We start from the raw sequence: 17,392 nt of genomic DNA, 5'->3' as shown, positions 1-17,392 counted from the left end.
TTAGCTTTTAATAGAGCTAATGAAAATTTCAGAAATATGAAGATATGAATGAACATGCTCTAGGTGCTGTGAGCACTGCTGAAAAAGTACCAGATGTCACTCCTGTCCTCAGGGATTTTCTATGCTAACCTGGGAGTCAAGGTTAACAAAGGTTAACAAACACAAAACAAGAGCAAACACCAAAAGACAGTGTGTGTTCTTGGGCTAATCTGTCTGGGACTCATTTAATTTTCTTTTCAGAAACGTTTCATCAAATTTTTCATAGTTTGAAAAATCAATGTTTGAAAAACTTTTAATGACTAAAAAAAGAACAGTTCTCTCTTTAGCTGTCCCCATCCCTAATTCCCCTTCTCAGATGCAATTACTTTAACTTCTTTCAGATGGGGTGTTTGGTTGTTTCTCCTGCCCCCCATTTATCTAAATTACATGCTTACATGGTGATTTCTTGAGTCAGCAACTTCACATACTACTATGGAGGAGGAAGGCTAACGTCAACCCTTCCCCCCAACCTTCACACACACATACACGCTTCTCCTCTGCACGTTCTCCTAATCAAGTTCTATCATAATTCTTAAACCATAGTCAGCGTTTAAATGATGACCGTATAAATACCACTCACAGCTGAGCCAAATAAGGTGCTATTTTTTTCTTCCTGAAGAAAGAAATTGCTTTGTATTTGCTTAACGTCTTGTTCTCTGTGTTTTAGAATCTTTCATTCTTCTTAAACTTTCAAAGAACTATACAGCCCCTCTCCATATGGTCAAACCCATAAGCTTATGTCTCAGTTCCATTTTTTTTTTCTCCTTTAGAGACATGCAAACTGGACTGATTGCTCTTATGGCTCAGGTATCATCTTAAGAGCCCCATTCGCCAAACCCTTCTTTTGAGTTGGGTTCCCGGGGTGCTATGTTTCTTTCTATTTTGATTTGTTCTCTAATGTCATATGAACACATCATAAAGCTTCCTGAAAAAGGGTGAATTGAAGGTTCTGATTATTCAAAGGACTCACCGGACTCCACAAAGTATATTCATTAAAGACTTTAGTAAAGGATAAGGCATTGCAGGATAAAGACAGCACAGATAACCATGGGAGATATCCACGATGTCCAGGAGCAGCTTCCAAGATCCTGTCTCAGTTGCATAGGGCACACTTCACCTATGGATCATGAACCACCAAAATATGGTGAGACATCTTAGTATCAAGGAAGTTACTGTCTTACTGAGAAGGAGTCTTTCGTACCTTCCTGTTTACGTAGTTAAAACCATGTCTGGTACCAGACTCAGTAATAGAAATGAAGATAACAGAATCCAGATGCAAATCATCAATATGCATGTTTTCTACAAAAAAAAAAAGTGCTGACAAGATGGCACTGGCTGTCCCCTGATGTGTCGAGGACAGGACTACACTACTTATTAGTACATTTCACTCAGGTTTGGCCAATGGCCAATATGATGATCACAGTCCCCTGAGATGCTAAAAGTTACAACATACTGACTGAAATTGACCTTGTATTCCACAAGAGGTAAAAAGACCTTAAATATCTGACAAAAGGTCATCATCTTAATGCTTACTTCCTTGTTTTCTAGGCATAAAATTATAGGTTGAAAATTATTTTCCCTCAAAATGTGGGAGGCATTGCTCCATTGTCCCTGACAATCCTACATTGCTGTTGAGAAGTCTGATCCCATTCCGATTCCTGGTTCTTTATTTTGACTTTTTTCTTCTGGAAGCTCTGAGGATCTTCCCTCTGTCCCCTGTGTTCTTAAATTCCACAAGGTGCCTTGGTGTGGGTCTTTCATCCATTGTGCTAGATAGTTAGGGTGCCCCTTTCAATGTTGAAAATATATTCTTCAGTTCATGGAGATTTTTTCTTTGATACTTTCCTCCCTCTGATTGTCTCCATATTGTGCAATTTCTATTATTCAGATATTCTACCTAGTAGATTGAGTGCTTACTTTTCTCCCCTATTTATGTTTTTAAATTTAGGTTTACTTTATGTTCAACTTTATATTTCAAATCTTTTGTTATTTAGTTGTCATGATTATATTTTTATTTTTTTAAAGATTTTATTGGGGAAGGGGAACAGGACTTTATTGGGGAACAGTGTGTATTTCCAGGACTTCATTGGGGAACAGTGTGTTTTTCCCAGGACCCATCAGCTCCAAGTCAAGTTGTTGTCCTTTCAATCTTGGTTGTGGAGGGCGCAGCTCAGCTCCAAGTCCAGTTGCCATCATTCAATCTTAGTCGCAGGGAGTACAGCCCACCATCCCTTGTGGGAATCGAACAGGCAACCTTGTGGTTGAGAGCATGCACTCCAACCAACAGAGCCATCTGGCCGCCTGGTAGCTCAGTGGCAGCTCAGCTGCAGCTCATTGTCTTCATTCTAGTTGCCAAGGGCACAGCTCGCTGGCCCATGTGGGAATCAAACCGGCAACCCTGTTTCTTAGAGTTCATGCTCTAACAAACTGAGCCACCCATCCGCCCCTATTTTTAAATTTTTAAGACGTCTATCTTGTCATTTATTGTTCCATTTTAACAGTACTATGTTCTTGTTTCACACATGTAATATCGTCTTTCTTCTCTGAGGGTATTAATTATGGTTTCAGTGACGTTTTCTTATGCTCTTTGTCTTGTATCTGATTCTCCAAGTTCCTTTCTTATATTAGTTTTGGTCGCTGCTTTCATTTTGTGTTTAGTGACTATTGGCTATCCATTCATGTTTGGAGTCACTAAGAAACATATCTGATCAGGGTTATTGATACATAGGCCCCAGTGTGGGGCCACTGCAGGGGCCAGCAGTTTCATTGAAGGATGCTGAAATATCAGTATCTGTAGGTCTTTTCTCTTTGGTGAATTTCCCTAAGAGGACTCTTTTTAGACTCCCGTCAGGTTTTCTACATTCTGAAAAGGGTTGGAGTGGACGGAGGAAGAGGATGTCTCTTGTTCAGAACACAGACTTTCACTTAATTCCATTGTTTTCAGTTCAGCATCTCACCCCTGTACCCAATGTCCCCGAGCATAGATGTTTTCTAATTTAACCTCAGCAGAGAGCAACATGGAAGAAGTTCAGCCAGCAGAGAGGAGGCAAGGGAAGTGGGCGGGGGAGGGTGTCTCCTGGTGGCATGGAGAGAGGATGAGAAGGAGGCTGTCTAAGATTCCTGCTGCCCCCAGTCCCAAAGCCTTCTCAGGATACAGGCCTCTTGTTGGCAGTCCCTCTAACGGTAGCTAGGATACAGCCTTTCCTTCTGCTGTGTCGGATCAGCTCTTCCAAGTGCTTTCTGTCAGAGAGTTGTTAATATTTCTTGTCTGCCTCACCTCCTCTCTTGGATCAAGAAACAACCTCCTCTCTTGTTTCTTCTGTCTTTGTTGATTCATGCCTTTTAAAAAAAAATCTCTTTACTCTATTTTTTTTTAATTAAAGTTTATTGGGGTGACAATGGTCAGTAAAGTGACATAGGTTTCGGGTGTACAATTCAGTAATACATCATCTGTATATCACATTGTGTGCTCACCAGCCAGAGTCAGTTCTCCTTCCATCACAACATTAGACCCCATTTATCCTCATCTGCCACCTCTTTTCCCCCTTACCCTGTGGTAACCACGAAACTATCTTTACTCTTATTTTAGTTTGATTTGTGAGGAAGCAGAGATAAACACGTGCACTTAGTCAATTTTAACTGGCAACTCTGGGCCTCGGCTTTCTTATATCTAAAATGAGGGACATAGAGTAGATCACCTGTAAGTTTCCATGAATTTCAAATTCTATGAATCCATGATTGTGTAGGACTGACTCTAAATATTGTCAGAATTCGAACAGGGCAACTAGTAGAGCCTCCATCGTTAGGAAAAGTTTCATCTTAGAGGTGGGGACTGGAAAGTTGTGTGTAGATTGAATAAATGGAGAGAAGAAGGAGACAGCATAAGTGAATGCAGAGAAGCGGCTATGACGACTATGGGAAAAGTACATATTGAAAATTAACAAGAAACAAAGTTATATATTCACTGGGTGTATATTTAGAACTTGTAGAGGACTTTCAGAGGCTGAAATTTAAATTTAACTGCACTAAGAAATGTCACTCTTCAAAAAGAATGTAATATTGGTACCAAATAGCATTTCTTTTCATCTCATAACCTTTGCACAATTCTTGTTCATATCATTCTCCTTAAAGTGGATTGAAAAAAAAAATCCTCATTTTTCTCTTTCAAAGAAAAACTTTTTAAAGATTAACGATATTATTTTGAGAACTGATGCCACATTTTTTGAGGCAAAGTATAATTTTGATGTCACATTTTATATGCCCTTTCATTTTCTTGTAGGTTTTATTATTGTATGCATATAATACGAAGCCCCTGAAGGTTTCCGATGTTGAAAATACCACTTACAGCGATGCATGTGTTGGCTCTTTCTGGGTTCCACTGAACAGGCAAGTAAAGACGGATTATCTACAACTCCAACCTTCACTGTTGGTATTTTCATAAAAACAAGCTGTTTCAGTAATATACAAGGTAACACTTAGAAGATATTTTTAGAAAAAAGTCTCCCTTTTACTTAGGGCCTCATGACACTGCAGTGGTTAAGAACACAAATTCTGAATCCAGCCTGCTTTGGTTCAAATGCCAGGCGTGCCCCTCACTACCCTCTCAACCTTGAGCATGTTCCTGTGCCTCAGTTGCTTCAGAAAAATGAGAATAATAATAATAATAACTAGGGTTGTTGGAGGAACAATTCCTGACATTTTATGAAATTTATAGAGAGCACAGGATGTTGTCTGTACTATATGTTGCCTAAAATTTTGCATGTATTTAAAAATTAATGTGGCTCTGAATTGAGTTGCGAAATTAAGCCCATACTTCCCCATATCCCTTGTCTTACTCTTTCCTCTTACCCAATCCTGTTTTATATTGTTCCCTAGTCAGAAATCTCTGCTTCAACTAGGTTGCTTTCCTCCATCAAATAGGAGGAAAAAAATGTCTCTAACTTAATGTCTCTAACTTTGGCTCAGGCCTGGTTTATCTCTGTTCCTGTTTCACTCTACCATACTCCTTGTTTGTTTTTTTATTTGTTTCATTGCTTAGTTAATTTAGCTTTGATTCCATTGTTCATTGCTCTTATGACCTCAGCCTCCGTTTCTTCGGTTGCAAAATGGAACTAATACCTATTCTGCCTCCTTTCAGGGTTATTGTTAGGATCAAGCCAGACAATGTATGCACATAGTTTGAAAGGCGGAAGCACTAGGCAAATGTCAAGTCTCATTACTAATTCCTTATTAACTCTCATGTTTTTTTGTCAGTGTCAGCTCTCTGCCCCACTAGGTACCTAGTAAGTGCTTAGGGAACTGAGGCTTGGTGCTTCTCTGTCTTTCCCTACAGAGCTTGTGCTCTGTGATTTTCATTTCCAAGGACACTTTGGCTTCGGCATGAAAGAGAATAAAACAAGAAATGTTTCAAGAGCTGGCATACTTTGAATTATTTGGACAATTTTCTTCTTCTTTCTTTTCCTTTTCTTCCTCTCTCCCTTCCTCCTCCCCATCTCCCTCCCTTTCCCTCTTCTCTTCTCTCCTCTTCTCTCCTCCCTCCCCTTCCCTCCCCTCCCCTCTCCTCCCCTCCCTCCCTCCCTCCCCCCTGACTCTCTTTCTTTCTTTCTTTCTTTTGGAGAAATGGCAGAAAATCTAGACACAGGTCATATACCAGCACAGCTAAGCAACAAAATTAGGAAATTAGGCACTTGCCCTGTACATCCAGAAACATGGCAAGATTTTTTTTTTCAGAACCACATTATGAAAATGATTATAATTTCTGCAGAGTAGAAGGTAATCAAACTGACAGGTTCTTTTTTATTCCAAAATGTTATTTTTGGTGTGTTCCTGATTGATGGTGGGGTTACTAAAGTTAGGGACATGCCCCTGTCACGGAGGCCATCACAGAGGAGGGTGACGACAACCTTTCATCTGAGCTGTCACTTGGTGACATGGTGAAAATGGACAATTTCTCTCATCCAGGGCGATGTTTCCTGTGCTCGTATGAGGGTCAAGATAAGATCAGCTCATGAGGAATTGCTCTTGTTAATCATCCTTTAGAAGGCAAAATAAGAGGAAAATTGGAGAACTAACATTCCTGATTTTTTTTTTCCTAATGTCGGTTTGCTGTGTTAGACCATTTAGTTCTTTTCCATAAAAATTTCCCCCCTCCCCTGGCTGGAGACACCTGCACCCCACACACATACGGGCATGCACACGCACGCTGGGCCTGTATCGTAGTCACTGGGCCAGGCAGGTGGCTGTTTGCCTCCTTCAACTGTTTCAAGTCTTTCCCATCTTCTGACTCTACTCACCAGTTCACCTCTGCCTTTGTGGCTCCAGACGCTTTCTGTCTGCAGCTTACTTGCCACTGTGTCCTCTGCCTTCCTCCTCTGCTTTTGCTTTTCCTCCTGTCTTGATTTTTCTCCCTACCCTCCACTCCACACACAATACATTTCAGTGTTGTGGGCTCATTGATTTTTTTTAGAGCCATTGCTAACTTCTCATAATTTTTACCTTCAGGTCAGCAGGACAATCATAGCATGTCATTAAGGTTTACATAGGAGGAAATCTTTTGTCATTGCCTGGAGTTCCTTTGCCCATATAGATCATTTATTTTCTTTAGTTTCATGTTAAGTGGTATTTTGGATGTATACATTTCTTTCATTGTGCCTGTGCCAATTGGTAGTTACATGTCTATCTGATTGTATAGCTAGATCATAAACATTATGCCTGTTTGAATTGTGTCTCTTTGCTCATGTTTCTTAAATGAAGGAATAATTGAATGAATTTTGTTTAGGGATGCCAGAAAACTGAGTGTTAAATAACCAAGGACTTACTCTACATGTTATTGAATCTGGGAATAAATGGATGCCTTTTTAAACTTTTAAATAAAATACATATGTATTTATTTTTAGAGTTATTTCAATTCATGAGAAACTGTTTAATCTTATGCAAATAGCTGAAATATCATTGCCAGCAATTTCTGAAATTACTCCAGATGAAAATGTATCTGAAATACGACAAATGGAAGAGAAATCAATTGATAAAGAAATGGAAGTAAGTTATTAAATAATGGAAAATTACATTGCTATTGCAGGATGGATGTCATTCTACATAAATACTTATTTTTTACTTCATCGGAGCAGAACTATGTAGCTAAACTTGAATTTTATGGATCTTCTGCCCTCTATTCTCTCTACGTAGAGTCCCAGATATGACCCAACTTTTAGACACATAAGTAGTGTTTCCTTCAAAGCTTTTCGAAGCATACAAATTATAAGAATTTGGTGGTGAATGAAAACAGAGCCAATCTAGAGAAATCATTCAGCTGTAACTGAGTCCCACGAAACAATGTTCTGTAACTTCATTACATTACTTTTAATTCTCGCTCTAAGTCTATTATTTGAGCATTTTTATTACCCAATTAACGTGTGAAGTCAGAATATCTTCCAATGGAAGAAAAACTAGTGTTTGTTTAAGTGAATTGTCAAACTAATTAGTTCATAACATTTGAAAGTTGAGAAATGAAAGGAACACGTAAAGTTTTCTATTTTCCAGTATAGTAACCAGCACTTAAGAAAATAAAGCAGCTAGATTCTGGGTTATAGCAAATAAATCCCGTTGATGAAACCTACCAGTCCGTTGTCATGACAACCTTCGCTTGGAGCTAATTAGAAGTTAACCAGGACACTTGAAGCGATCAATTCTGGTCAAGAATTAGACAGGATTTCATAACCTCTTTAATCTAATATATTTATTTCTATCACAGTATAGATTTTTGGTGGGTTATTAAATATAAGGGTTCAGAAAAATGCGCCTTTGGTTAATATTTCTCATTTCCTTCCTTTTGTGTTTTCTCCCCGCCCCACCCCAAATTTCTATTGTCTGAAATAAGCCAAGAACTTCAGAAGACAGATGTTAATTTAGGATGTATTGGGAGGGTTACATAACAGGTGTTCCAATCACTTCTGGCTTGAAAACCTGCATGTCTTTTTAAAATGAACACCACCAGCTCAGAATGACTAAGTTATTTTAACCTGTCATTCACAGTTTTCGGGGTGTCTTCAGAGTATATTAGGTACTTCAAAGCATATGAAAGGTACAACCCGTCCTGATTTTAAGAGAAAAACACCTGTTTGGAATGATAGCATACTGATATGAAAAGCTTAAATTATGTTTGTTTACCAAGTCATCTAAGGTTAGTTCAGCAAACATGTATGGAATGCCTGGCTTGTACAAGGCAATTAAAATTGCTGTAAACTCAAATTATCCCAAATATTGAAGTAATATGAAAACAGAAGAAAATACAATTGGGCATTAGCATCAATTAACAAATTGTTTTTGGGAAATAATTATTTGCAAGGATTTCCTAGGCTTGGGAAGAGAGGACAGGCAGACATCAGTCCAATTAGGTCCTTGTCATGGAGGAGCTTAATCACTGTATGCGTATGGCTATAGGTACCTAGATGTCATAATGAGCCAGTTGCCTGGCAGCCCTCTTTTAGCAAGCAAAGTGTGACATTCAAAGAAACATCAATCTGATGTTCAAAACCATTGAAGATGATCTAAATCTTTATGGAGGCTCTTGTAAGAACATCTGAGAAGGAATCCTTCCTAATACACAGCACAACTTCCCCTGTTATGTCTTCTTTTCCCCAACTGTCTTGCTCTGGGTATCTCCCTGACATTCACAGCTGCTCTGCAACATCTGTCTCATTTGGCTCTAACTCCTAGCGAAATCTTTGCCTCCAACGCAGTCTGTGTGGAGAGTTTTGTTTTCTCTCCCTTTCCTGCTCTGGCTCAGCTCTTTATTATGTATGTTCAGCTTTGTCTCTGACTTCTTCCAGTTTTCCTGTTTCCCCCATTATCTGGATTCTACACTGTATAAAAGGGTAAGGTTGCTGGAATCCTTCTCTCTAAGTCGTAGGGCTGTTGATGCAAACTATTCTCATTTATTTCTTTTTAAATCTCATTCATATAGGTGTGTGTGTGTGCGTGTGTGTGTTGAGAGAGAGAAAAAGTTGAGCTAGACTTTGTACTTGCTTACATAGCTCAGACAGCGCTCCCTATAAGTGGAAATAAAGGCCATTTTCCCTTGCACACCAAAATATCCTGTGTCCTTACCATACTGTTTCAGCAATTATCTGTCTGAGTGTCTCTTCCTCTCTCTACTGTGAATTCCTTTGCTCAGGGTTCCTATTCATCATTTGATCTTGCCCAGGAACTGAAACATAGCGCCTCTTCAGTCCTTGCTTGTGAAACTTCTAGTTGGAGACTTGTGGAGGGTACTCATTCCTGACTGAGGCTACCGTAAGGGATGAGGCATGAGGTCACGGGACTGAATGTTACTCAGGAGGCAGTGAGCCATCTGCTGTGGCAGGAGTCTGGGGTGAATGTGGTGGGAGATGGGGCTGGCGGGGTGGGTGGGGCGGAGTGCTTCCTCCTCTCTGGTCTCATACGTGGTACGGGAAGTCCCTCTCTCCTGCTCCTTCCACCCGACCACGAGCTCCTTAAGGGCTCGGCCTTGTGCATCTCCGGTTACCCCTCCGTGGCACTTAGGACACATTCAGTAGATGTGGAATGAAGAAATGATCAATGAACGTGTTTCTGCAGAAAATGGCCATGGGAAGGCAAGGCTGGGTATGGGAGGGAATCGGAGAAGGTGGGGATCATATCTGGAAGGGCAACCCTGGTGGCATGTGAAGGAGGGATGAGAGAAACGAGTTTGGAGGATGGAAAACAGTTTAGGAAGCTTTTTCCATATTATAGGTGAAAGATGATGAGGATTTCAACTAAGTCAAAGAATTGGCTTTATTGTTATATTTTTGAAGTAACTCAAAAGACCATCCCTCATAGAACCAACAGATGCTCCTTTTTAAAAGGAGAAATGGCAGAGATTGAGCGAGAGTCATTCTGTGTCCTCCCAGGCCCCTCGCCAAACACAGCACTCTGCCAGCAGTTTTCTGACGGGAGGGATGAACTCAGTGCTTTTCCTGTCTTCATTCCGGGGGTAACAAGGTCACGCGAGGTCTCTCACAGGCTCAACATGGAATCAGCCAGTTTCTAACATGTGTGCTGTTTACCTTAAATAATGCCAAAGAAATAGAATGTTGTTCAGGTGAAATTTCTCTTTAATAAATGTGGAGATGAGCAGTGAAAGTCATTTATCAGGTAACATTGCTGCCCATCTGCTTTGTGAAATGATTAATGACAAAACAGCGTCATTTGCTTGATAGCTCTCGATGAAATCATGACAGTAACTCATCATGGCTGAGTTACTGAGTTACAGCCATCGTCATAGCTGTTCCTGACACCTTTTATATAGAAAGAAAACATACTTTAACCAGTCCTAAGAACTCAATTAGAAATATAGATAATGACTGGAGTATAGAAGTGGATGTGTGTTCTCCTCTTGTGAAATGAACCAGAAGCCTGGAGGGTTAATCAGAGAACTGGTATACCCTGATCAGTGCTGGCGATCCTGCCTGCCCTCCATCCTTTCGTCTCATGGAATCTGACCTATATTCAGCCACGATCACTTCCTGTGCAAACAGTTTGAGTAGCCTCCTAGCTGATGTATCTTTCTCTCGTCTCTTCCCAGTGCAATTCCCCTTTTTTTTTTTTTTTTTTGTGAGAACGTTTAAGTTCACCTTTAAGTTCACACTTAAGTATCACCTCTTGGTGAGAACAATCCAGTTCACCTTTAAACTGTAGCCAAAATTATCTTTTTAAAGCACCCTGATCATTATTCCCTCGGTCCAGTAACTCAGTGTCTTCCACAACAAAATCCAAATTCCTTACTTTTCCATGTCCCGCCACTCTCATTGCCATGCTTCCTGTACAAGCCCGCAGTAAACACCGTATCAGATCCCTTATGTGCCTTGAGTGCCCACTGTTTTGTTGCTTACATGGTCTTTGTCCCCATTCTCTACCAGTTGAAATTCTACTATTCTGTTAATGCTCAGTTCCTTTGACCCTTCCTCCAAGACATCTTCCCTGTTCGTCGTACTTACACTTACTGTCCCACTTCTAGGCTCCTACAACATGTCATAACGATGAGGTTCTGATCTGACCACAGTCCATTTGGTATTTTATTAAGCTATGTATGCATCTGTTTTTTTCTCAGTTATAAACTTTAGGAGGATAGTGCTTATTTCTTTATCTGTGTTCCACAGTACCTAATACAATGCTTTAAATATATTTGTTAAATTGAATTAAATTAGCTATAGCTTTGGAATGCTAAAATTTGATCTTTTCTATATTTATGCATTTATTAAAATTTGGACATAACATGGTTGAGGCTGTGAGTTCAATAGCTTACTTTTTCTTTTTTTTTTTTTTAAGGATTTCACCAGCATTGGTCAGTTATAATGTAAAAATTAATGGACTTGACTCATTTTAATATTTCTGAATGTTAGTACATGCTACCATAAAACAAATTGTTGCTTTCTTCCAGGATGGATATTGGCAACTTTGTGCCGCAGGCATAGTTTTTCTCTGATAATGTTATAATTATGACTCCTTTAATTGCTAAGTACAGAAAATGGTGGGGAGGCCAAATTTGGCAGGGTCCAATAAGGAAGCTCATGCATAACCAAGGACTGGGAACAACACACAGTGGACCTGACAGAAAATGGAACTGGAAAGTCAGGAGCCAAGGTTGTGCTCAGTTCCACAGGGGGTATAAGTTCTCACTCATCTCTGTTTCCTGCTCCTACTCATCTTACATTTGGCCCAATGACTGCCTTCTCCAACTCTGTATCAGGACTTCTCAGCACATGGCCAGTACTGATTACAACTCTCTTCTGTGGTCCTTCTTTATAGGAAATTACAATGATAGAGGATCTGCGTGATTCAACCCGCCTAAGGGTAAATCCCTCATGTGTCAGATGTCCACACATAAACATAGCCCTGTCCATCAAGCAGTGGCAGTGTCATCAACAGTAGACAGCATATGATATTGATTCTTGCTTCCTACTCATTTACTCTTTCCATTTCTTCCCCAATTCCCGAACATTCTTCTCTGCTTCAACTCATTTCTAGACTCTCTTCTCAGAAGAAAAGTGGCTTTCCAAAATCATATTTTGGTACGAATTACTTTACTTGTTATTCTTCTGTGACATGAATTTTAACAATGAATATTTGGGGAAATAATCCTAAAACAATGTATCATTTTCAACTAAATCTTATCTTTTGTGGCCATCCTGTATCTTTTCAAATAACCCTAATTACTGACGGGATTATGACCTTTGGATCCCTCCAAGTCTCCTGCTGGGAGTTAAGAGTTAGGTGATGATGCAAGAAAAGACAAATAAAATAAATAGCGTATAATTAAAATACGTAATGTTTACCAATAAGCTCAACCTCACTATATTGTCTTCTTATTTCTAGAACATGATTATTGAATGTTGCTCTGAAATAAGAAGTCTGTTTTTGAGTGATAGAGAGACATCACCACTATCTGAGGTATGTATCTTTTTTAAAACTGTATCTGATTCACTCACAAGTATTATTGTTGCTATAGAACTAGAAATCATTGTTGCTATAGAACAGAAACCATCTATTATGAAAGTACCAAGGGCCTAACCCTTCTTAATTAATGTGAGAGAGTGATAAACATTTTATAATAGCATGTTATTTTGTTTAAAAATTAACCAGTACAGAAATTTATTAAGAGGATAATTTTAAAATCAGCTCAAGTCTACCATTCAGACAATAATCATTATTAACATTTTGGAGATCATCCTGTACATGCATTCTGTAACCTGCCTCTTTTCATTCACTGATGTTATAGTCATATTGTTATGTGAAATGTCTATCTTGTTGTATTTAATGCTCACATAATAATTTCTTTTGTGTATTTTTGTGTAAGGCTCCTTTTATGTAAACAGATATTATTCACGGATCTCGTGGGTGATAGATATATACATATTTCACCCTTATGCGTTATCTCCTCAGAGTTAATTCTCAGGAATAAGATTTTGGAGTAAAAAGTGTATGTACATTTTTGTGTTATGATAAAATATACATAAGATAAAGTTTACAATTTTGACCATTTTAAGTGTACACTTCAGTGGTGTTAAGTACATTCACCATGTTGTGCAACCATCACTACCATCCATTTCCAGAAATGTTTGTACGCATTAAATAATAACTTCCCATTCCCTCCTCCCCAAACTCCTGGTAACTTCTATTTTCTGTTCTACTATTTACCTATTCTGGGGACCTCAGATAAATGGAATCATATAATATTGGTCCTTTTGTGGCTAGTTTATTTCATTTAGCACAATGTTTTCACAGTTCATCCATGTTTAGCATATGTCAGTACTTCATTCCTTTTTAAAGGAATGAAGTGAATAATAATCCACTGTATGTAGATACCATATTTCTTTAATCCATTCTTCTGTGGCTGGACATTTGAGTTGTTTCCACCTTTTGACTATTGTAAATAATGCTGCTAGAAACATGGGTGTACAAGTATCTGCTTGATTCCCTGCTTTCAATCCTTTTGGGTATATACCTAGGAGTAGAATTGGTGGGTTGTATGGTAATTCTATGTTTAACTTTTTGAGGAACCCCCAAACTGTTTTCTTCTGAAGCTGAACCATTTGAAATAACCTATGCAGTTTTTCTGGGTGGTAGAAGGGTTGCATGTACCACTATCCACTTGGGACAGCTTCCACTTCACTTTTTTAGGCTGTTAAATCCTAGAGGGTGGTGCTAGGCTGTTTAACTTCCTTTGGCTAATTTTATTACATTTACCATACGCCTCTTTTTAACAAAAGAGAGGTTTGGGTTTCTTTTTAACAAAACTGCCCAAATGGTGGCAATGACAATACTCTCTTTAAATTGTCTTTTATAGCATTGGGCACAAGGTTCCAAATATTCTGTATTTGGTATTTACTAAGTCTTAAAGAATTGATTCTGTTAACATAACTTCTTTTGGTTGAGAGTTGCAGATTTTTTTTTTTTGTACCAGCCAAGAACTGTCTGAATAGATTCTATGAGCAGCTAGAATTACATCTTTCTTCTGTGAGGCATTATCATTCTGTCCTCAAGTGAAGAGTATCCTTTGTATAAGTTCATGAGACATCCACTTAATATTCGTATATTCTTTTGAAGACAATGCTGGATGACATCAGTCCCAAGTTGCTTTTAAAACACAGCGCTGACTTTGATTCCATCCGCTCACTGTTCACTTCTAACTGTCAAATTTGGCTAAGGGAAAAATAAAGCCCTTAAGAAAAGGCCAGGCTATTAATGCGCTCTTCAAAATGCTAGGAAAAGGCTAAGCTGTTTATAGCATTTTCAAAATGCTCATCTCTCGATTTGCCCGCAATAGTGTCAAGGTAAAATATGCTCTCATTCACCCCGCAACTGAGAGCCTTTGTGTTATCGGGCTCAAAGTATTGGTTCTACTTTTGTTAGGCATGCAATTTGGGGTATAATGATACTTGGATATAATTTAAACCAAAGTATAATCATGAACCTGATATTGTGTATTTACTCTAAAAGTGGCAAGAAGCATATGCACTGATAAAGTAAGCCTCGCTTCATTCAGGATATAACTGTATTTCAGAATCAAAAGGACAATTTGCTGAAGTTGAGTTACTTAGATAACGTTCAAGGAGGTGAGAGGCAAGGGTATCATTAGCAAATCTGTTCATTGCTTTCTATTTTGCTGAAAACAGAGTTAAATATGTAGTTTCATTTAGTTCATTTTGCTGAATAGTTTTGTCTTGATTAAAAACTGGACCTTTCTTTTTTTTTTAAATTAAAGTTTATTGGGGTGACAATTGTTAGTAAAGTTATGTAGATTTCAGGTGTACAGTTCCATAATCCATCATCTATATATCACATTGTGTGTTCACCACCCAGAGTCAGTCTCTTTCCATCACCATATATTGGATCCCCTTTAATCCTCATCTACCACCCCTCTCCTCCCTTACCCTCTGGTAACCACTAAACTATTGTCTGTGTCTATGAGTTTTTGTTTCCTCATTTGTTTGTCTTGTTCTTCAGTTGTTTTCAGTTTTGTATACCACATATCAATGGAATCATATGGTTCTCGACTTTTTCTGTCTGACTTATTTCGCTCTGCATTATACTCTCAAGATCCATCCATGTTGTTGGAAATGGCACTATTTCATCTTTCTTATGGCAGAATAGTATTCCATTGTGTACATATACCACATCTTCTTTATCCAATCATCTATTGAAGGACACTTTGGTTGTTTCCATGTCTTGGCCACTGTAAATAAAGGTGCAATGAAAATTGGAGCACATATATCTTTACGGACAAATTTTTTCAGATTTTTTTGGCAGATACCCAGGAGAGGGATTGCTGGGTCATATGGTGATTCTATTCTTAATTTTTTGAGGAACCTCCACACTGCCTTCCACAGCGGCTGCACCAATCTGCATTCCCACCAACAGTGTATGAGGGTTCCTTTTTCTCCACAGCCTCTCCAACACTTGTTACTATTTGTCTTGTTGATGATAGCCATTCTAACTGGTGTGAGGTGATATCTCATTGAGGTCTTTATTTGCATTTCTCTGATGATTAGTGATGTTGAACATTTTTTCTTATGTCTATTGGCCATTTTTATGTCTTACTTGGAGAAATGTCTCTTCAGCTCCTCTGCCCATTTTTCAATGGGATTTTTTGCTTTTTTGTTGTTGTTGAGTTAATATTTTGGATATTAGCCCCTTAACAGAGGTGTTGTTTGCAAAAATCTTCTCCCATTCGGTTGGTTTCCTCTTTATTTTGTTGATGGTTTCTTTTGCTGTGCAGAAGCGTTTTAGTTTGATGTAGTCCCATTCATTTATTTTAGCTTTTACTTCCCTTGCCTTTGGGATCAAATTCATAAAATGCTCTTTGAACCCAAGGTCCATAAGTTTAGTACCTATGTTTTCTTCTATGCAGTTTATTGTTTCAGGTCTTATGTTTAGGTCTTTGATCCATTTTGAGTTAATTTTGGTACACAGTGACAGATAGCAGTCTAGTTTCATCCTTTTGCATGTGGCTGTCCAATTCTCCCAATACCATTTATTGAAGAGGCTGTCTTTTCTCCACTGTATGTTTTTGGCTTCTTTGTCAAAAATTGTCTGTCCATATTTATGTGGGTTTATTTCTGGGTTCTCAGTTCTATTCCATTGGTCTATGTGTCCGAAAACTGGACCTTTCACAATGGCCATATAGTTCATTTTAAGAGAATTGTTGATTTTTTGCCTCATATATTTGAGTCAATTAGAAAAACCACTGGAAATTATCTAGACAAATTTTCCTTATATTTAAATTAATCCACAAAGAAGCGGCAGGTGTAAATTTATCCATTTTCCTTGTTAATACTTTGGACACTAGCCATTCAAGATTTTTGCCCTTATTCCACCTGAATCTCATGCAGCTGTGACATTATGTTCTTTTCTCAACCACCTGTGAGAGCATAGTGTGGTGGGAAGAGCACTCGGCCCAAGTTCTAGTCTCAGTTTTGCCTAGATAAGTCATTAATCCTTAAAGACCGTAAGTCAATTAGATTCTGTTGAAGGTCTCAAGAGCAATGTATCTTAGTGGATAAAAACATGATTTGATTCTTGTTTCCACCATGTATTGGTTGTGTGACTATGAGCAAGTTACTTTACTTCTCTGTGCTTTGCTTCCTTATCTTGTACATTGGTGATAGCTACTCCTCTTGTAGGATTACCTCAGAAACAACATACAACCCATTTAGTATTGTGCTAGTACAATGCCAGTGGTAAGCATTCAATGCATTGTGGCCATTTTTATTTTTCCCAGCCTTAAAATTATGTGAAAGGAGTCATTCTTCATTTGACCATTAGCAACTCCCTTCATTAGTGGCCTCTGGCTTGTCTAAATGTTTGCTAATTTTCAGTAGAGTAAATGGTCATTTAATACGTGTAGATGTATTTTTAGTATTATTTTTCAACCATCCTTTTTTAATTAAATTTTTTTTAATTAAATTTTTTGTCTTGAGATAACTACAGATTCACATGCAATGATAAGAAATAGTATAAAGAAATCCAGTTTTTCCCAATGGTACCATCTTACAAAACTATAGTACAATATCACAACCAGGATACTGACGTTAATAAAGTCAGGACACAGAACAATTTCGTCCCAAGGACCCTTCTTGTTACCTTTTTGTAGCTACCTAAGCTTCCCACCCCCCGCCCCTATCCCCAACCCTGATACTTGGCTAGTCTAGTCTCCATTTCCATAATTTTGTCATTTTCAGAATGTTATATTAAAGGAACCATACAGTATGTAACTTTTGGGGGTTGGCATTTTTTCACTCAGGATAATTCCCTAGAGAGCCATTAAACTATGCTTTTCATGAATCAAAAAAAAATC

At 38.5% G+C, this 17,392-nt stretch overlaps 1 protein-coding gene across 1 annotated transcript in view; it reads left to right on the top strand.

Annotated features, from left to right (window-relative positions):
• CFAP54 (cilia and flagella associated protein 54) overlaps positions 1 to 17,392 on the top strand; it is a 253,643-nt gene that overhangs the window by 224,909 nt on the left and 11,342 nt on the right. Inside the window, exons 65-67 of the mRNA XM_033116208.1 lie at positions 4,319 to 4,425; positions 6,936 to 7,077; positions 12,412 to 12,486. Of these exons, the coding sequence (XP_032972099.1) occupies positions 4,319 to 4,425; positions 6,936 to 7,077; positions 12,412 to 12,486 (324 nt within the window). The remainder of the gene's footprint in view (positions 1 to 4,318; positions 4,426 to 6,935; positions 7,078 to 12,411; positions 12,487 to 17,392) is intronic.

The sequence above is a fragment of the Rhinolophus ferrumequinum genome, chromosome 10 (assembly GCF_004115265.2).
Source record: "Rhinolophus ferrumequinum isolate MPI-CBG mRhiFer1 chromosome 10, mRhiFer1_v1.p, whole genome shotgun sequence".
Taxonomy (NCBI): Eukaryota; Metazoa; Chordata; class Mammalia; order Chiroptera; family Rhinolophidae; genus Rhinolophus; species Rhinolophus ferrumequinum.
This window is presented reverse-complemented; position numbering and strand designations above follow the sequence as displayed.